The sequence below is a fragment of the Grampus griseus genome (genome assembly GCF_964374135.1).
Source record: "Grampus griseus genome assembly, chromosome: 11".
Taxonomy (NCBI): Eukaryota; Metazoa; Chordata; class Mammalia; order Artiodactyla; family Delphinidae; genus Grampus; species Grampus griseus.
In genome coordinates, this window is record NC_139005.1 from 102,290,212 (window position 1) to 102,310,834 (window position 20,623).

The 20,623-nt window shown below is 53.6% G+C and overlaps 1 protein-coding gene across 1 annotated transcript; it reads left to right on the plus strand.

Moving 5' to 3' along the window:
- Positions 1-830: 830 nt before the first annotated feature.
- SELENOO (selenoprotein O) lies at positions 831-20,621 on the plus strand. The gene is made up of 9 exons (XM_082665670.1): positions 831-1,411; positions 12,496-12,699; positions 13,659-13,839; positions 14,671-14,801; positions 15,197-15,477; positions 18,657-18,807; positions 19,608-19,793; positions 19,889-20,045; positions 20,139-20,621. The coding sequence occupies exons 1-9, from the start codon at positions 846-848 to the stop codon at positions 20,313-20,315; spliced, it is 2,034 nt and encodes a 677-aa protein (XP_082521796.1). The 5' UTR covers positions 831-845; the 3' UTR covers positions 20,316-20,621.
- The last annotated feature ends 2 nt before the right edge of the window (positions 20,622-20,623 follow it).

Here is a 20,623-nt window from a genome sequence, read left to right on the forward strand (position 1 = left end):
GGCCTCCTGGGCATCTATGGGGGGTTTCTCTGGGCCAGGCTCTGTTCTGGGGGAACTGGTGCCCAGATCACCAAGGCTCCCACCCTTCCAGAGCGTAGGTGAGAAGAAAGACACACAGGAAACAGGAAAATAAGGGAATGAGCTAATTTCAGAGAGAAGTGCAAGGAAAAACACAGGAGGCAGGCAGGAGAGGTGGGCCTGGGATCCAGCCCGCGTGTGAGGAACCCTGCTTGGAGCAGGGAAAGAGCAGGAGCAAAGGCCCTGCACGAGGGAGTCGCCTGGCCCCAGGCTGGCAGGCTCTCAGCTTTGGCTTCGCCCTGGGGCTCTTCCTGGCCCAAAAATGTCCCCCAACCTTCGGACAGATCTGGACAAAGGTCCTCTTTCCCTCCTTCCCTGTGCGCAGTGGGCAAAGGACAATCCAGGGCCAAACCTCAGCAAAGCGTGGGGCCGGGTCTGACCTTGGCTTCACCGCGGAGTTGGGAGGCACCCCGGAGGTCCCATGGGGACGTCACTCGTCACGGCCAGCGGCCCGGAGCGCTCAGCCCGGACTGGCCGGTGCCTCCGGGACGGACCGCCAGGGACCTGCCGTTGTGGCGCAGGGCAGTCATTCCGGACGGCCCAGTCTCCGCCGCACGCTCCAGCCATCAGCCGCAGCCCCGCGGACCGGGACCCGGACGGGCCGGGACCTCGCAGTCCCCGAGGCGAAACCTGAAGCAGAAGCAGATAGATGGCGTGACCAATCAGAGCCAGGCTTTCGCGGGCACCGCCCCCGGCAATTGGGCGGTGGGGCGCGGGGCGGGGCTTCCGGTCGGGGCACAGGGGCTTCCGCCGCCGCGGCGCCTCGGATGGCCGCGCTCCGGCTAACGCTCGCGGCCTCGCTCGCGGCCTCCCGCGCCCGGCCGCCCCTCGCCCGCCGCCCGCCGCCCGCGCCCTGCTCCGCGTCGACCGGCGCCATGGAACCTGAGCCCCGCTGGCTGGCGGGGCTGCGCTTCGACAACCGCGCCCTGCGCGCGCTGCCGGTGGAGACGCCGCCGTCTGGCCCCGAGGGCGCCCCGTCCGCGCCGCGGCCCGTGCCCGGCGCCTGCTTCAGTCGCGTGCGGCCCGCGCCCCTGCGGCAGCCGCGCGTCGTGGCGCTGTCGGAGCCCGCGCTGGCGTTGCTGGGCCTGGGCGCGCCGCCCGCCGACGCCGCCGCCCGCGAGGCTCGTGAGGCCGAGGCCGCGCTCTTTTTCAGCGGCAACGCGCTGCTGCCGGGCGCCGAGCCCGCCGCGCACTGCTATTGCGGCCACCAGTTCGGCCAGTTCGCCGGGCAGCTGGGCGACGGCGCCGCCATGTACCTGGGCGAGGTGTGCACGGCGGCCGGAGAGCGCTGGGAGCTGCAGCTCAAGGGCGCCGGGCCCACGCCCTTCTCCAGGTGTGTTTGCGCCCGTACCCGCGGAGCTGTCCTCCCCGGTGGGGCGGTTGGGGGGGAGATTAACTACGGAAAAGTGTGACGTGGGGACGTAGAACGTGGTGGGTAGCAGAGCCCGAGCCACAGGCCCTGAGGCCAGGACAGGAGGCGAGGGAGCAGGTTCTGTGGCTCGTGGCCGCCTCGGAGCGCCCGTCTGCCTGGAAGAGGGGGGGAGGGGAGGGTCCTGCCGCCCCTCAGGTCAGGCTGAGCGTCTGATCACACAGCGCTGGCAGCTGCCCATGCTCTGTTCTCATAAACTATCCAGAGAGTTCGGAGTCAGTTCTACGTGCAGCACGTTCATGTTTACCGCGTGCCCAGCCCTGCTGCTTGCTCGGCGCACTCGGCTTCCGGCTTCCTCTGAATGCTGAGCGGGCAGTCAGCTTCGCTCCCACACCCTTTAGCACTGCAGATGCCTACTGTGCAGCCGGTGCCCTGGACCGGGACAGATCCTCGGCCCAGTGGACCTTCTCCCAGGCCCGGGCTTCCAAGCACTTGGGGACCAGCCATGTTCTAACCCCGCAGTGAGGTGGGCAGTGTCAGATGCCCATCCAGGGGCTCATGGGCCAGGGCCGGGGTCCAGATGCCCACAGCCTGAGCCAGCAGGGCACCCTTCCCGCAGCTGTCATGCCTCTCCTGTACACACAGTGTTGATAGTCTTTGCTCCTTTTCACTAAAAAAGGTCATATATTTAGCCCATATTTGTTAAATGCTTATTGAATGGCTGAAAGAATCACACCTAACTTGGCGTTTTATGTTCCAAGAAATCCCGAGGGTGTGTCTCTGGTCTGGCCCCTCCCATGAGCTCTCCCCTACCCTCCCTTCAGAGACCGAACCGGGCCCCCACCTCTAGCAGCGCCACCTCATATCCTCAGGATAGCTGGTGCTTCCACATCCCCCAGTCTTCAAACCTTGGTGTCTCTGAAGTGTCCTGAGTGAAGCCTGGCACCCACCCCACCCTCCTGGAACAGCCTGCTCAGAGCTGTCTGCACTCGTGGCCGGCAGAAGCATTTCTGCTCCTCGGGGTCACGGTAAATGTTTATCGCCCTGGGGCCTTCACACTGTACGAGCATCTTTCAGCTTTATGTGTTCATTTTAATCATTTGTTTTTGCCATTTATAAAAAACATTTTTGTGAGAGTATAATCTGCTGTTGCAAGTTGCTTTTAATATTTGAAGACTTGAGCTGTAAGTCAGTGTTTCCAGACCTGAGGTCCTTTAAAAGAAAGAGGCTGTTTGACCCTTACCAGATGTGCACCCACCCACCACCCCCAGCATTTCCTGGGGTCCCCAGCCTCAACAAGGCTTGAGGCTAACATCTGAAGTGGTGTGAGTGGCTTGAGGCCAGCAGCTGCTCGAGTCCCCCCGGCGTGGGTTTTGGGGGGTGCGCAGGTGGCTTCTTGCTTCTGCCTCCCATGGGAGTTGGGATTTCAGGACGGCCTCTCCTGCCAGGTGCAGAAGAGCTTGCCCTCAGCTGGGTCCACCCCAGCACTTTGGCTGGGAACAGACGTGGGCGCCCAGGAGAAGGGACCATTGTCACGTGTCCATGCGGCTCTCTGGGGGCAGGGCCACCCTGAGGCCCTGCACCCTTGCTGTGTAATCATTATTCAGTTCTGCTTTCTGCTCTGGGCACTTTGCCCCAGGCAAGGAGATAGGCAGCTTGTTTTCTGGATCATTTTTATCAGATCCACAATTAGCTTGGACTGTACTGGCTTCCTGCTAAACAGGCTGGGGGCGGGTGTGGAGTGACATTTGAGGACGGATTACAGACTAGAAGGGGGTGAGTGGAGTGCAGCTGTGGACCGAGGGTCTCGTCAGCCACGGGCAGGCACAGTCACTCTGCAGACAGCCCCGGGGTGACTGTCAGGCCGGGTTTCTAGAGGTGTCACTCACACCCAGGCTCCTAGGTGAGGGCAAGGCAGGAGGCCTGCAGAGATCTCCACTGACCCCTGGCCTAGGCCGCAGCACCCCAGACTCACGCTGGGCCCGGCTCTGGCCTCTTCCCGGCAGAGGACGTGGGCAGGCGTGCACCCTGGGCACCTTCACTCAGCCTCAGTGTCCTTCTGCAGGTGAGACGGAAGTGAGCCCAGTGTCTTCCCACCAGTTTTTGTTCTTTCCTAGAGAATTTTCCAAACTGTTTCAGGTGCCTTCCTGCCTGGGAGAGTGCTGGCACACTGCCATGCCCTGGGCCAGGCCAGGAAGCCAGGCCCGACCCTGAAGAGCAGAGATCCAAGCTCACTTTGTTGTTGTGTCTGTTTGCTGGGTGGAGGCTCTTGGAGGTCGAAGTGTCCAGCGCCCTTCATCTTACAAGGAGGGGCTGAGGACGCGGCTCATGCAGGCCAGCTGTTCTCGTGTGCTGCTACCACTTTCCTTCTTTAATTTTAAAAAGTAATAAGAGTTTCCAGTCCAGCATGTAAGAAACTTTGGAAATCATCACTCCACTCTAACAAGTAAAAAGCTGAACAAACTGAAAAATCAACAAGTCTTCTTAGATCTGCAAGAAAAGTGAGGTCAGAGGGCAAATTGCTGCCCCACCCCCCAAATTGGAGAGACTGACGGGCAAATGCAAAGAATTACGAGTTACCAGAGCGGAAGTCTGCACAGATCCTTGCCCTGTAATTGGTGAATTGCTGGAGGCTCAGTGTGTACGAGTCAGTTGAAAATTTCGGGGCCCAGTCATAAGCGAGCCCCACACTCTGGTGAGTTTTACCTCCTGGAGCTCTCCTGTCTTCTCACAGTGAATATTGGTGGAAAATCCCTTTGTGCTTCTGGCAGGAGGGGGGAAAAGGAGGTCTGTGGAGTACACCAGAGCACTCTGTTCTGAACAAGGCTGCCCTTGGGGGAAGCTAATTAACCAGAGCCTGACCTGCTGGGGTGTTATCAGAGCCCCTCGGACCTGGGGAAGGGAAATGCCCAGCTCCAGCGCCCTCTGGCGGAGAGGAGACTGAAAAGCACATATGGAAGCTCTCAGTCCAGAGGCACAGGGTCCCTGAGAGTCTGAGGCCTCCACCTGACACCTGTAACCCACCTCTACATCACTGAAGGCCTGCTTACAGTAGTTCCTTTTACCCCATACATCATGCCTGGCTATCAAGAAAAAATTACAAAACATACTAAAAGGCAGAAAACACAGCTGGAAGAGACAAGGCCAGCATCAGAACTAGCCTCAGACATGGCAGAGATGTTGGAATTATCAGACCAACACAGTTCCAATTGTGTTGGAATTTAACATAATTATGATTAATATACTCAGGGCTCTAATGGATAAAGCAGGCAGCATTCAAGAATAGATGGGCAGGGGGCTTCCCTGGTGGTGCAGTGGTTAAGAATCTGCCTGCCAATGCAGGGGACACGGGTTCATGCCCTGGTCGGGGAAGATCCCACACGCCGCAGAGCGGCTGGGCCCATGAGCCGTGGCCACTGAGCCTGCGCGTCCGGAGCCTGTGCTCCGCAAAGGGAGAGGCCACAACAGTGAGAGGCCCGTGTACCGGGAAAAAAAAAAAAAAAAGAATAGCTGGGCAGGACTTCCCTGGTGGTGCAGTGGTTAAGAATCCGCCTGCCAATGCAGGGGACATGGGTTCGAGCCCTGGTCCGGGAAGATCCCACATGCCGCAGAGCATCTAAGCCAGTGCGCCACAACTACTGAACCTGTGCTCTAGAGCCCACGAGCCACAACTACTGAGCCTGCATGCCAGAACTACTGAGCCCATGCGCCTAAAGCCCGTGCTCTGCAACAAGAGAAGCCACTGCAATGAGAAGCCCGCACACAGCAACGAAGACCCAGTGCAGCCAAAAATAAATAAATTTATTTATTTTAAAAATAAAAATAAATAAAATGAGACTAGAGGAATTCCCTGGTGGTCCACTGGTTAAGGCTCAGGCCTTCACTGACAAGGGTCTGGATTTGGTCCCTGGTCGGGTACTAAGGTCCCTCAAGCCGCTCAGCATGGCCAAAAATAAATAAATAAAACCTTTAAAAAAAAAAAGAATAGATGGGCAGGCAGAGCAACTAAGCCCATGCACCACAGCTACTGAGCCCATGCTCTAGAGCCCACAAGCCACAACTACTGAGCCCACGTGCTGCAACTAATGAAGCCCTCACGCCTAGAGCCTGTGCTCAACAACAAGAGAAGCCACCGCAATGAGAAGCCCAGGCGCCTCAACAAAGCCCACGCAAAGCAGCGAAGACCCAACAGAGCCAAAAATTAAATAAATAAATAAATGAAAACAGAAAGAATAGATGGGCAGTGTAAACAGAGAGATGGAAATTCTGAAAAAGATGAAAAGGAAATGCTAGAGATTTCTAGCAAAAACACTGTAACCAAAATGAAGAATGCCTCTGATGGACATGTTGCTAGACTGGACACAGATGAGGAAAGAATCTCTGAGCTTGAAGATATCTCATGAGAAACCTCCAAAGATAAAAAGCAAAAAAAGTTAAAAAAAATAAAGACTGAAAAAATCCAAACACTCACCAAGAATTGTCGGACAAATGCAAAAGAGGTAACACATGTGTAATAGGAATACCAGGAGAGAAAGAGAGAAGGAAACAGAAGAAATATTTGAAGAAATGACTGAGAATTTCCCCAAATTAATGTTAGACCCCAAACAGATCCAAGAAGCTCAGAGCACACGGAGCGGGATGAATGCCTCCCCCACCCCCACCAAAAGACAAAAACAAAAAAACTATACCTAGGCTCATAATTTTCAAACTACAGAGAGGCAGAAATAAAGAAAAAAAGTGAAAGAAGCTAGAGGAAGGAAACACTTCACCTACAGAGGAGCAAAGATAAGAATTACATCTGACTTCTCAGAAGCCAGGGAAGCAAGAGGAAAGTGGACTGAAGTATCTAAAGTGATGAGGAAAAGAAAACACCCACCTGGAATCCCGTACCCTGTGAGATTATCCTGCAAAAGTGAAGGAGAAATAAAGACTTCCTCAGACAAACAGAAATTGAGGGGAATTGTTAGCAGCTGAGCTGTCTTGCCAGAAATGTTAAAGGATGTTCTTTATAGGGAATGAAAATGATGTAGGTCAGAAACCTGAATCCTCATAAACAAAGAGCATAAGAGAAAGAAGTGAAAGTACAATAAAAACCTTTACTTTTTCTCATCTTAATTGATATAACAGGTAATAGCTTGTTTAAAATAATAGTAACGATGCATTTATGTATAAATGAAACTAATGACACCAGTCAAATAAGGGATGGGAGGGAGGGATTAGGATTATTTTGTTATTATAAGGCACTCATACTACCCATGGAGCAGGATGGCGTTACCTGAAGGTAGACTTGGATTAGTTGTAAATGGTATATTACAAACTCTAGGGCAGCCTTTTTAAAAAATTATTATTATTTAATTATTTAATTTTTGAATGCATTGGGTCTTCGTTGCTGCGTGCCGGCTTTCCCTAGTTGTGGCGAGCAGGGTCTACTCTTCGTTGTGGTGCACGGGCTTCTCATTGCAGTGGTTTCTCTTGTTGCGGAGCATGGGCCCTAGGCGCGCGGGCTTCAGTAGATGTGGCTCACAGGCTCAACAGTTGTGGCTCGCAGGCTCTAGAGCACAGGCTCAGTAGTTGTGGCGCACGGACTTAGTTCCTCTGCAGCATGTGGGATCTTCCCAGACCAGGGCTCAAACCCATGTCCCCTGCATTGGCAGGCGGATTCTTTACCACTGTGCCACCAGGGAAGTCCTAGGGCAACCATTTTTTAAAGAGTAAAACAAAACAAAAAAGTATAACTGATACGCTAGGCGAGAACTGATGAAAAAAGAAAAAGTGGAATCACAAAATGCTCAGTTAAAACCACAAAAGGCAGAAAAAGAGTGAAAGAGAAAACAAAGAGCAAGGCCAATAAATTAAAAAACAAGACCAAACTCTATATTGTCCATAAGAAATCCACTTTAAATATGAAGACACATGTAGATTAAAAGTAAGTGGAGGGGGGAGTTCCCTGGTGGCCTAGTGGTTAGGATTCGGCGCTTTCACTGTGGAGGCCCAGGTTCAGTCCCTGGTTGGGGAACCATCCCGCGTGCTGCCAAAATACAAAAAAAAAAAAGGAAATGGATGGAGGAAAGCATACCATGCTAACACTAGTTAGCAGGAGTAGCCATATTAATTCAGAAAGAGTGGACTTCAGAGTAAGGAAAGTCATTAGGGATAAAGAGGCGTGTGACAAACTGATGAAGGGGTCAGGGAGGCAGAACAGTCCTTACTTGTATATGTGCCAGAGTACCATGAGGCAGAAACTGACAGAACTGCAAAGGGGCACAGATGAATCCACTGTCATTGTTGGAGACTCAACACCCCGCTATCAGAAATGGACAGAGCAGGGCCTTCCCTGGTGGCGCAGTGGTTGAGAGTCCGCCTGCCGATGCAGGGGACACGGGTTCGTGCCCCGGTCCGGGAAGATCCCACATGCCGCGGAGCGGCTGGGCCCGTGAGCCATGGCCACTGAGCCTGCGCGTCCGGAGCCTGTGCTCCGCGGTGGGAGGGGCCACAACAGTGAGAGGCCCGCCTACCGCAAAAAAAAAAAAAAAAAGAAATGGACAGAGCCAGCAGGCAGAAAATTGGTAAGGCCATCTTTGAACTCAGTTAACACCATCAATCAACTGGATATAAAGAACATCTATAGCCTATTTCATCTAACAAACAACAATGGGATACATATTCTTCTCAGGCCCACATGGAACATTTATCCAGAGAGTCCACATTCTAGGCCATAAAACACACCTTAACAAATTTTTTAGAATAAAAATCATACAGCGTCTGTTCTCAGGCCACAATGGAATCAAACTAGAAATCAATAACATAACTGAAAATCCCAAAATACTTGGAGATTATGCAACATACTTCTAAATAACACATGGTCAAAGACAAAATCTCGAGAAATTTTTAAGTATTTTGAACTAAATGAAAATGAAAACACCAAATGTATGGGGTACGGTGAAAGCAGTGCTTTGAGGGAAGTTTATAGCAGTGAGTGCATGTGTTAGTAAAGAAGAGAGATCTAAAACCAATCATTTAAGCTTCCACATTAGGGAACTACAGAAAGAAGAGCAAATCAAATCCAGAGTAAGCAAAAGAAAAGAAATAATAAGAATTAGAGCCGGAGTCAGTGAAAGTGAAATAGGAAATCAGTGAAACCAAAAGCTTGTTCTTTGAAAAGATCAATAAAATCAGTAAACCTCTAGCCAGGCTAACTAAGAAAGAAAGTGAGGACACAAGTACTAATACCAGAAACTAAAGAGGGGACATCATGCAGATCATAGGGACATTAAAAGGCTAATAAAATTACTCTGAACAATTGTGCTCACAAATTTGATAACCTAGGTGAAATGGACCAATTCCTTGAAAGACACAATTTGCCAAAACTCACAAGAAAAAAATAAGGCAATCTGAATAGGCCTATATATATTAAAGAAATTGAGTCAACAATTAATAATCTTCCAAAACAGAAAGCACCAGGCCCAGATGGACTCACCAGTGAATTCTACCAAACATTTAAGGATGAAATTATTCCACTCTTTTTCGCAGAATGGAAGCAGAGGAAATACTTCCTAACTCATTCTATGAGGCCAGCATTACCCTAATACCAGATCCAGACAAAGACAATACAAGAAAACTACACACCAAAACCCCTCATGAACGTAGATAAAGAAATCTTCAACAAAATATTAGCAAATCAAATCCAACAATGTTTGAAAAGAATTATACATCACCACCAAATGGGATTTATTCCAGGTATGCAAGTCTGGTTCAGTATTCAAAAATTAATTAATGTGGTCCATCAGATCAACAGGCTAAAGAAGACTCGCATCATCACATCAGTTGAAGCAGAAAAGGCATTTGACAAAACCCAAGACCTATTCGTGGTAAAAACTCAGTAAATTAGCAACAGAGAGGAACTTCCTCAACTTGACAGAGGATCTGCAGAAAACCTATAGCTAAATCTACTTAATCATGAGAACCTCAAAGCTTTCCCACTAAGATTAGAAACAAGACAAAGATGTTCCCTCTTTCCATTGCTTTTCAACATCCCTGGAGGTCCTATAGCTAATGTAACAAGACAAGAAAAGCAAAGGCATACAGATTGAGATGGAAGAAATAAAAATTGTTTTTGTTTGCAGCTGAACATCTATGTAGAAAATCTCAAAGAACTGACCAAGAAATGAGCTCATAAGCAGTTATAGCAAGGTTGCAGGATACAGTTACTACATAGGTCAATCACTTTAGTATATCCCAGCAGTGAACAAGTGGAATTTGAAATTAAAAACAATACTGTTTACATTAGCAACCCTAAAAATTAGATTCACACCTAAGTGTGAGTTCACACTTAGGTGTGAATCTAACAAAATATAAGACGTCTACTAGGAAAACTACAAAACTGATAAAAGATCTCAAAGAAGAACTAAATCAATGTAAAGATATTCCACGTTCATGGATAGGAAGACTCAGTATTGTCAAGATATTGGTTCTTCCCAACTCAATCCATAGATTCAACGCAATCCCAATCAAAGTCGCGGCAAGTTATTTTGTAGATATTGACAAACTGATTCTAAAATTTATATCGAGAGGCAAAAGACCCAACATAGCCCTCAGAATACTGGGGGAGAAGAACAAAGTCAGAGGACTGACACTACCGCACTTCAAGACTTACCATAAAGCTTCGGCAATCCAGAGAGTGTGGTTTTGCAACTACTGAAGCCCGTGCACCTAGAGCCCGTGCTCTGCAACGAGAAGCCACCACAATGAGAAGCCCGCGCACGACATCCAAGAGTAGCTCCCGCTCGCCACAGCTAGAGAGAAAGCCCACGCGAAACAACGAAGACCCAGTGCAGCCAAAAATAAATAAATAAAATAAATATTTTTTTTTAAAAAGAGAGTGGTTTTGGCCAAAGCATAGATAGGTCAATGGGACAGAACAGAGAGCCCAGAAATAGACCTACATAGATGTGGATCTTTGACAAAGGAGCAAAGGCAATCCAATGGAGCAATGATAGTATTTTCAGCAGATTGTACCGGAACAACTGGATATCAACATACAAAAAAAAAAAAAATCTAGACACAGACCTGACACCCTTCATGAAAATTAACTCAAAATGGATCACAGACCTAAACAAAATGCAAAAATGTAAAACTCCTAGAAGATAAAATAGAAAATCTGGATGACCTTGGGTATAGAAATGACTTTTTAGGTACCATACCAAAGACAGGATCCATGAAGAAATAATTGATAGGCTGGACTTTATTAAAGTTAAAACTTCGGTGAGGGACAATGTCAGGAGAAATGAGAAGACAAGCCACAGACTGGGGGAAAATCTCTGCAAAAGACACATCTGATAAAGGACTGTTATCCAAAATATACAAAGAACTCTTAAAACTCAACAATAAGAAAACAAACTGATTTTAAAATGGAGCAAAGACCTTGCTAGACACCTTCCCAAAGAAGATACAGAGATGACATATAAGCACTTTAAAAGATGTTTCACATCATGTGTCATCAGGAAAATGCAAATTAACAAGGAGACGCCATCACACAGCTAGGAGGATGGCCAAATTCCCGAACACGGACAACACAACATGCTGGCGAGGATGTAGAGCAACAGGAGCTCCCGTTCACGGCTGCTGGGCCTGCAGGACGGTGCAGCCGCTTGGGAAGACGGTGTGGTGGTTTCTTACCAAACTAAATACACTCTCACCACGTGATCCAAGGATCACGCTCCTCAGCGTTTACCCAAAGCAGCTGAAGACACGTCCACACGAAAACCCTGTATATGGATGTTCACAGCAACTTTATTCCTAATCGCCAAAACTTGGAAGCTGCCAAGATGTCCTTCAAGGTGAATAAACAAACCGTGGCCCATCCAGACAATGGGATATTAGTCAGCAAAAGAATAGAAAGAAAAAAAAAAAGAAAAGAAATGAGGCATCAAGCCATGAAGAGACGTGGAAGAAACTTAGATGCACATAGGAAGTGAATCTGAAAGGCCACACAGGGATTCCAACTCTGTGACATTCTGGAAAAGGCAAAACTATGGAGACAATAGAAGACCAGGGGTTGGGAGGGGAGAGATGACCAGGTAGAGCACAGAGGGTTTTTCGGGCCGTGAAAGTGTTCTGTATGACACTGTAATGGTGGATCTCTGTCAGACCCACAGAGTGGACGACACTGCAAGTGAACCCTGGTGTAAGCAGTGGACGCTGGGTGACGATGATGTGTCGGCATAGCTTCATCAGGTGTGACAGATGTCTCCCCTTGGTGGGGATGTTGATACTGGGGGAGGCTGTGTGTGTGGTGGCGGGGTATATGAGAAGTCTCTGGCTTCTGACCAGTTTTGCTGTGAACCTAAAACTGCCTAGGAAAAGAAAGTCTATTTAAAATAACAGTAATAATGAAGGTTTAGCATAAGAAAACACCCACGTGATTCAGAGCTGCCTGAGGGAGACTGGGGTCCTCCCCGCCACTGCAGATGATGCTCTGTGTCTGCGCTGTTGTAAAAGGATGTCCACAACGTAAATTCATAAACACAGAATTGTGGATTTGCGAGCGTGTGTGTGACCCTGGGAGTAGCCTTCCCTGACTTCTGTGTGGACTTGGCCTCCTGCTGCGGGCCAGGCACCCTGTGCTGCGGTTCCAGGCCTGGAGGAGGTTAGGGGCTTAGCTCCTGGGATCGTCCAAAGCAGACTCTTTACAGTGATGTCAGAGCTGCTCGTGGGTTGTTTTTATTTTACTTTATTTATTTATTTTTTTTGGCGGTATGCGGGCCTCTCACTGTTGTGGCCTCTCCTGCTGCGGAGCACAGGCTCCGGACGCGCAGGCTCAGCGGCCATGGCTCCCGGGCCCAGCTGCTCTGCACGTGGGATCTTCCCGGACCGGGGCACGAGCCCGTGTCCCCTGCATCGGCAGGCGGACTCTCAACCACTGCGCCACCAGGGAAGCCCATGGGTGGTTTTTAAGAAGCCATTAGGAGGCGTTCTTCCAGCCCCTTCCCTCTGTGACCATGTCTTGGTGTTGAGTGGAGCCCAGCAGTGACCTCTGTGCTTGACCTCAGACAGGCCGACGGTCGCAAGGTGCTGCGCTCGAGCGTCCGCGAGTTCCTGTGCAGCGAGGCCATGTTCCACCTGGGCATCCCCACCACGCGGGCCGGCGCCTGCGTCACGTCTCAGTCCACCGTCGAGCGGGACGTGTTCTACGACGGCAACCCCAGGCCCGAGCAGTGCGCGGTCGTGCTGCGCGTGGCCCCCACGTTCCTCAGGTAACGCCCGTCCTCGTGCTCCTGTGTCGCCCCGGTGGCCGGAGTGCACCTGCCCGGCCAGGGTGCAGGGCCTGGGGCGACCAGAGGAGATCGCCCAGTGCAGGCTCTGGGGCGGTGTGTCCAGAGCTGTGGACCCGGAGTTTATGACCAGGAGCTACATAAGATGCACCCAGAAAACGGCCTCGCTGTGCTGCTGGACGAGCGGCCGTGACGCCTGGTGTGCCCGCTTTCACTGACTGGAGGCCTCCTGGCTGCTGTCTCCAGCGGGGCCTGTCAGTCCTCGACGTCACCACGCTGTCTGGCGTCGGGTGCTCAGTACTGACCACCTGAACCCAGAGTCGCCAGGAGGTGGCTGTGGCCGTCTGGCGGGGTCAGGTGACCCAGGCCGACCCTGTGCGTCAGCTGTCACCAGCTTTCCGTTTGTCCTCCGGGGGTGGAGGTGTCGGGGCAGGCGTTGGCCTCGTCCTGGGAGACCCGGGGCCTCCAGGCACAGCTGCACTAGTGGCCTTTGGACCAGGTCGTCTTCGCTGTGAGCTGATCTGTGTCTCGTAGGGTGTTCAGGCAGCGTTCCTGGCTTCCACCCACGAGCTGCTGGTAGTAACCCCCATCGTGACAACCAAAAATGCCTCCGGACGTTAGCCCGCCCCCTGGGGGCTATAACTGCCCCACCGCTGAGCCTGCGGGTCACCCCACTACAGGACGCCGGTGACGGGCACATCCCTCGGTGTGGGAGGCCGGACACAGAACCCCTCTCGTCCCTGCAGGGCGGCCGTGGCATTCCCGGCCCCATGCACCCCGGGAAGTGCCCTGTGTCTGCCTGAGTCACTGAACGGCCAGCTACATTTGGTGGTTTGTCCCCCCTGCCCCGCCACGAGGGCTAGCAGCACCCTCCCTCCTTCCTTACTCGTGAGGGGGAGGCATCACATTTAACCTGTTGTCAACACGGGTCTTCCCTCCAGGTTCGGATCCTTTGAGATCTTCAAGTCCTCGGACGAGCACACGGGGCGCGCAGGCCCCAGCGTGGGGAGGAACGACATCCGAGTGCAGATGCTTGACTATGTCATCAGCACTTTCTACCCCGAGATCCAGGCCACCCACGCCAGCGACAGCGTGCAGAGACACGCCGCCTTCTTCCGGGAGGTCGGTGGGAGCTGCCCCCCCCGGGGGCAGACGCTGGGTGCCCGGCCCCAGGGGCAGCTTCTCAGATACGGCTGAGGGTCGGGGTCTTGGGACAGACCCCAGGTCACTGTTGGAGCAGCATCGAGGGGCCACGTGGGGAGCTTGGGAGGGAGTCAGGGCTGGTGGGTGCTGGGCCTCCCGCGTGGGGCCTGTGTTCACGGTGGCCCCAGACACACACCCTTGGCCTCTCCATTTCCCCCAGAACTCTTAGGCGTCGCCTCACACGACAGTCACAGTTGTGGGAGGTGGCGCAGCCTCAGCCAGTGAAACAGGCAGCAGGGCGAGGGGTCGGCCTGAGGGCCGGAGGCCACTGTCCTGCACCTGTCACTCCTCGGACCCCACTGCAGCCGCACTGTTGCCTCTCGTCTGTCACGTGGGTGATAGGGGGCGGCAGCGGGGCTGTTTGAGCCCCTCTCCCTGCAGCCCAGGGCGAGGCGGGGCCCTGGGCACAGCATCTGGACCTGGGCAGTTCTCGCCTGAGAATGTGTAACTTCTTCCCTTGTTTCCACGTGGTCATCCTACGGGGCCTGAGTCATGGGAATGTCCAGGTTCCCTGACTTTTCTGGTTTGGATTAAAGCCAAAAAATAGTGAGTACATAAGAGAGAGAGAGGGTGTATGTGAGGAACAGAGCCACTGATGTCAACTCATCCAAAATACTTTTCCCTTCTTAACCGTCCTTGGTTGTTCTGCCCACAGCTGAGCGTCAGCTCACAGGACAGGACACGGTCGCTGGCGCGGGGGGCGGGGGGCAGAGGGGAGCACCCAGCGGCTGTCCTGTGCCACTGTTGCAGGTGACGCGGCGCACGGCCCAGCTGGTGGCTGAGTGGCAGTGCGTGGGCTTCTGCCACGGCGTGCTCAACACGGACAACATGAGTATCGTGGGGCTCACCATCGACTACGGGCCCTTCGGCTTCCTGGACAGGTGGGCATCCCGCCGCCTGCCAGGGGGCCCTGGCGGGGGGCCCTGGCGGGGAGGCACGTGACAGCGCGGGCATCTCAAGGCGACGGGAAGGACCTGCAGGGCTGTTAACGTTTTGTTCGGTGTTTAATTCTCAGCAAGGCCTGGTCAGCCAGCCATCCCCAGAGCAGGAGTCCCTGGAGGGTTCTGAGCACAGGAGCACTTTAAACAGCACCCTCTCGGCTCCCGGGTGGAGAGTGGGCTGAAGGGGCGGCCGCGGGGGCCGCGCTGGAGTGCGGCTCCCCTGCTCTAGAGGCTGCGGGGCCCCGTGGGGCAGGCAGTGGAGCGGCAGCCACCCAGGGCCTGCACTGTCCTCGGCAGGTCCTCTCAGGCAGCTCCCGGCTCTCCCCACGTGGCAGGTATGACCCCGACCACGTGTGCAACGCCTCCGACACCGCCGGGCGCTACTCGTACAGCAGGCAGCCCGAGGTGTGCAAGTGGAACCTGCAGAAGCTGGCGGAGGCCCTGGACCCCGCGCTGCCCCTCGAGCTGGCCGAGGCCATCCTGGCAGAGGAGTTCGATGCCGAGTTCCACAGGCACTACTTGCAGAAAATGCGCTGGAAGCTGGGCCTTGTGCGGGCTGAGCGGGAGGAGGACAGCGCCCTGGTGGCCAGGCTCCTGGAGACCATGCACCTGACAGGTGAGTGTGGGTAGGGCGCGTGCACCACGTTGTGGTGAAACAACATGAAACCGACCTTTAACGTCTCGGTGGCTTTAAGCACATTCACCTTGTCTTGCAACCATCACTGCGTCTACAGAACTTTCTCGTCTTCCCAGACGGACATCTGCACCTGTGAAGCGCCAGCTCCCCGGCCCCTCCCCCCACCCCTGGTAACCTCACGCCTGCTTTCTAAGAACTCGCCTCCTCCAGGGACCTCAGGCAAGGGGATCATGAGGCTCTTCTCCCCGTGTGTCTAGCTCACCCCATGCAGCACGACGTCCTCCATGGTGGTCATCCCTGCTGTACGGACAGTCTGTGCGGGTGGCCTGCCTTTTGCTCGTCCCTGGTCTGTGGGACACTTGGGCTGTTCCACCCTGTGGCCGCCATGCATAATACCGCTGCTGTGAACACAGACGTGCCATGTCTTTGCGTTCCTGTTTCCCATCCTCTCCAGGGTGCCGCTCCGGCTAGGACGCCTGGTTCTGCGTGGCAGAAGTGGCCGAGCCAGCGTCACTTACTGTTCCTGCTCTTGGGGGAACAAGCTCCGTCGCACACGAGTGTGATGCGAGCCGTTGGCCTGTGTACACGTGGCTTTTCTCAAGTAGAGGATGTTTCCTTCTGCCCCTCACTGGGTGTTTCCACACTGGGCCTCAGTTGAGGTGATCACCAGGTTTTACTTCCTCATTCACGTCCTGTCTTAGTTCAAACTGCCTCTCACGGTCTGGAAGCTGGGGGTCGAGGATCAGGGTGCCGCCTTCTGGCTGTCCTCACACGGCAGGGTAGGGAGCAGGGGCATGACCCTCGTGACCTACCTCCCAGAGGCCCCCGCTCCAAACACCATCACCCTGCAGAGCTGGGTTTCCATATATGAATCGGGCAGGGGACACACACACGCCTTGCGTTCTGGGGATAAACCCTGCTTGCTCCTTCTGCTGTTCTGGTGAGGTTCCTTTTACATCTGTATTTACAAGGGACACTGGTCTGTGGTTTTCTTTTCTTGTGCTGTCTTTGTTTGGCTTTGGTATCGAGGCAGTGCTGACCTCATGAATGAGTTAGGAAGCGTTCCCTCCTATTTGTCAGAAGAATCTGAGAAGGACTGGTGTTAATTCTTCTTTAAATGTTTGGTAGAATTCACCAGTGAAGCTGTCTGGTCCTAACATTCCCTGTGTTAGGAAGTTTCCAGTCTCCTTACTTGCTATGGGACTATTTAGATTTTCTGTTTCTTCTTGAGTCAGGTTTGGTAATTTATGTGTTTCTGGGAGTTTGTGTCATCTCTGTTATCTAAATTATTATAGTGTTTTCTTAGTCTTTTATTTCTGTACAGTCTGCAGTGATGTCCCCACTTTTATTTCCTTTATTACCTGTGTCTTTTTTTCTTTCTTAGCGTAGCTAAAACTTTGTCAGTTTTACTGATCTTTTCAAAGAACCAACTTTGGTTTCAGTGATTTTCTCTTGTTTTTCTCTATTTCATTTATCTCTGTTCTAATCTCATTTCCTTCCTCTATGCTACTAACTTTGGTCTTATTTAGTTCTTTTTCTACTTCTTTAGATGTAAGATTAGATTATTGATTTGAAATCTTTTTACTGAGAAGTAACTGGCGTACGGCATTACATAAGTCTCAGTTGTGCTACATGATTTGCTGTATGTGTATAACGTGAAATGATCACCACACAGTTACAAGTTGATTTTTTTCTGGTGATGAGAGAAAAGCTGCTCTTCTAGCGCATTTACAGCCATAAACCTCCCTCTGAGCACTGCTGCTTTTGGTTCATACCTCTGAGTATTTTCTAATTTCCCTCGTGATTTCTTTGTAGACCCAGTAGTTGATTCATTTTCACATCACTTGTGAATTTTCCAGTCGTCCTTCCATTTGTGACTTCATGCCATCGTGGTTGCAGAAGACACGGGTCTTTTCAGTGTATTAAGACTGGTTTTATGGCCCAACACATGGTCCGCTGTGGAGAACGTGCATCTGAGAGCTTGGGTGGAGTGTCGTGTCTGTTGTTCACGTTGTTTCCTCGTTGACCTTCTGTCCACGTGTTGGGTGGTGACGTCCCAACTCTTACAGAACTGCTCGAGTCCACCCTTCAGGTTTGTTTGTTTGTTTTTAAATTGGAGTGTAGTTGATTTGAAACGTTTTGTTCCCCTTCAGTTTTGCGAGTCTTTGCTTTGTGTACTGGGGGCTCGTTTGGTGCATGTTTGTAATTGTTACATCTTCTTGGTGAACTGACTCATCAATACATAATGCTCCTCTTCGTCAAGTTCTTACATAAAGTCTATTTTTCTGACGTCAGCGTAGCCACCCCAGCCCTCTTTAGGTTACTCTCAGTATGCGAATCATGGGATATTTTTTCCATCCTTTTGCTTTTGACTTATGAGTGTACAGCGAGTTATCTTACTGTAGTTGGATCATGGTTTTTTTTTTTTTTTTTAATCCGTTCTGCCAGTCTCTGCTCTTTGAATGGAGACTTTAATCCATTTACTTTTTTTTTTTTCTGGTTTGCAGCATCTTTGTTCCCCAGCCAGGGACTGCACCCGTGCCCTCAGCAGTGAAGGCACAGAGTCCTAACCACTGGATCAGGGAATTCCCCAATTCGTTTACTTTTAAAGTAATTACTGATAAGGGAGGACTTACGCTGTTTCGCTCTTTGTTTTCTGTCTTACACCATTTTTGTCCTTTATTTTCTCTGTTACTGCTCTCGTGCCTAGGTGATCTTTTGCAGTATACCGTTCTGGTTTCCTTCTCATTTTCCCTTGTGTCTGTTTGTTTTTTGGATGTTTCCTTGGGGGTTTTGGTGACAGTGTTTTAGCAAGTTGCTGAGGCCCTCACAGCGTCTGTCTGTGTCACGTCCTGTGCCGTCTCGACCCTGCAGCTCCCGAAGCAGGCGGTGCTAACTGCCGCGACAGTGACGAGGGCCAAGGCCCGGCCTCGGTGCCTTCACTGTATTTACCCATCTTACAGATGAAGAAACCAGGCTTGGAGGCCTTGAGAGACTGAGTGACTCGTCAGGTTCAGAGTGGGGGCTGAGCTGGGAGGACTGAGGGGAGGGCTCAGGAGTCCCCAGCCTGACGCTGAGCAGGGCACCACACACGTGTTGGATGAACACGTATGGTCCTCTGGTGATGGGACGGTGCCCTGAGCAGCTGCGTGTTCCAGGTGCTGACTTCACAAACTCCTTCTACCTGCTGAGCTCCTTCCCAGCCGGGCCGGAGTGTCCGGACCTGGACGAGTTCCTGGCCGCGCTGACTGCACAGTGTGCCTCTCTGGAGGAGCTGAGGCTCGCTTTCCGACCCCAGATGGATCCCCGGTGGGTACTGGGGTCTTGCTTCCCTAGCATTTGTTTCTGGAAAGGGAGGAACATTTAGAACGAAGCCTTTGGGAGGACGCTGGAGACGGAGTGCCCAGGCGGCCGCTCCACTCCCAGGAGTGGGATGGTCAGACCCTGGCTTTGTGGCACTGAGGCCCTCTGGTCAGAGGAAAGGATGGAGATGCTGACACAGGAATGGGGAGGCCAGGCAGCACAGGCTGGGGCATGGTGGTCTCTGCTCTGGGGAGGCTCCCCAGGAAGAGCCTGGGTGTGGGCCTGCAGACTCCAGCCAGACCAGGCTTTCTGCGCCATCGTGTCACGTCCTGAGGGTGCAGCTCAAAACCCATCACCAACGTGTCCCGTCCCATGGCAAACAGGCATCTAGTGCAGCAGTGCGGGGAGGGGCTGAAGCTGGCAGGACCTGCTGAGCATGGAGCCAGGGGAACTGGGGGAGGGGGTGTCAGGGGCTGCCCTGCCCCCAGAGGTGGAGAAGCGTCCAGCCCTGTGATCACCGTGGGAGGAGCTGGCAGCAGTGAACCTCTCCCAGAGGGACTGGGTCCTGGGTTGGATGTCAGTCGGTGGGTAGCTGCCGGCAGGGAGCCGGGGCCGGCCCGGGTCAGCCTGCGGCGTCCGTGTGCCCCGTCACATGCGGGGGCTGCGGTAGAACAAGGGCGGACGGCTGGTAGCGGTCCCACGTCTGCTGCATCCGTCGGACCCAGGCTCACCCCTGGTGGGGCTGGGGCCAGGGCAGCGGCGGGGACGACGTGGCCTGGGGCCCCTCACGCGCCCGCTCCACGCAGGCAGCTGTCCATGATGCTCATGCTGGCGCAGTCGAACCCGCAGCTTCTGGCGCTCATCGGCACGCGGGCGAGCCTGGCGCGGGAGCTGGAGCGCGTGGAGCGGCAGTCGCGGCTGGAGCAGCTGAGCCCGGCCGAGCTGCACAGCAAGAACAGGAGCCACTGGGCCGAGTGGCTCCTGGAGTACAGGTGGGCCCCCGCCCCCCACACCCCGCCCCCAGTGGGGACCCCAGGGCCGCGGGGCGGGGCTGCTCTGCTGACGCTCGGCTCGGGTGTGACTCCAGAGCCCGGCTGGAGAAGGATCAGGAGGCCGCCGGCGACACCGCGGCCTGGCAGGCCGAGCGCGTGCGCGTCATGCACGCCAACAACCCCAAGTACGTCCTGAGGAACTACATCGCACAGGGCGCCATCCAGGCCGCCGAGAGCGGAGACTTCTCAGAGGCAAGCGGCCCGCCCGGCCCTCCCCTCCTGGTCCCCTCCCGGTGCCGGGGAGGCGGGGCCCCAACAAACACTGCACCCCCTGCTCTCCTCCAGGTGCGGCGGGTGCTGAAGCTGCTGGAGACCCCTTACCGTGGGGAGGGGGAGGCCGCCGAGGCCTGCGAGGTCGCCGAGCCCGAGGAGGCCAGCGGGGAGGCCGGCGGGGCAGCCAGCCGGCGGCACTCGTACAGCTGCAAGCCCCCGCTCTGGGCCGCGGAGCTGTGTGTGACGTGATCGTCGTAACCGCCTTGGAGGCCTCCACACGGGAGCCCCGAGGCCCGAGCCCTCGAGTCCACGAGGCGAGGCGGTGCCCGCCCCACCCGTCTCTCCATGACGGCAGAGATGCCCAGTCAGGACCTGACCCGTCTCTGTCCGATGCCGATGCCGACTCGGCAGCACCGCCCAGCCCCCAGGCTCTGCTCCCGGCGACAGGCTGCTTTGCGCCAGGACTGCTCAGCTCAGCAGAGGGGACCGGCGGACGCACAGCCCCCGCCCGCCTCGCCAGCCTGGCGGGGGACGCAGCCCCTAAATAAACTGCCAGC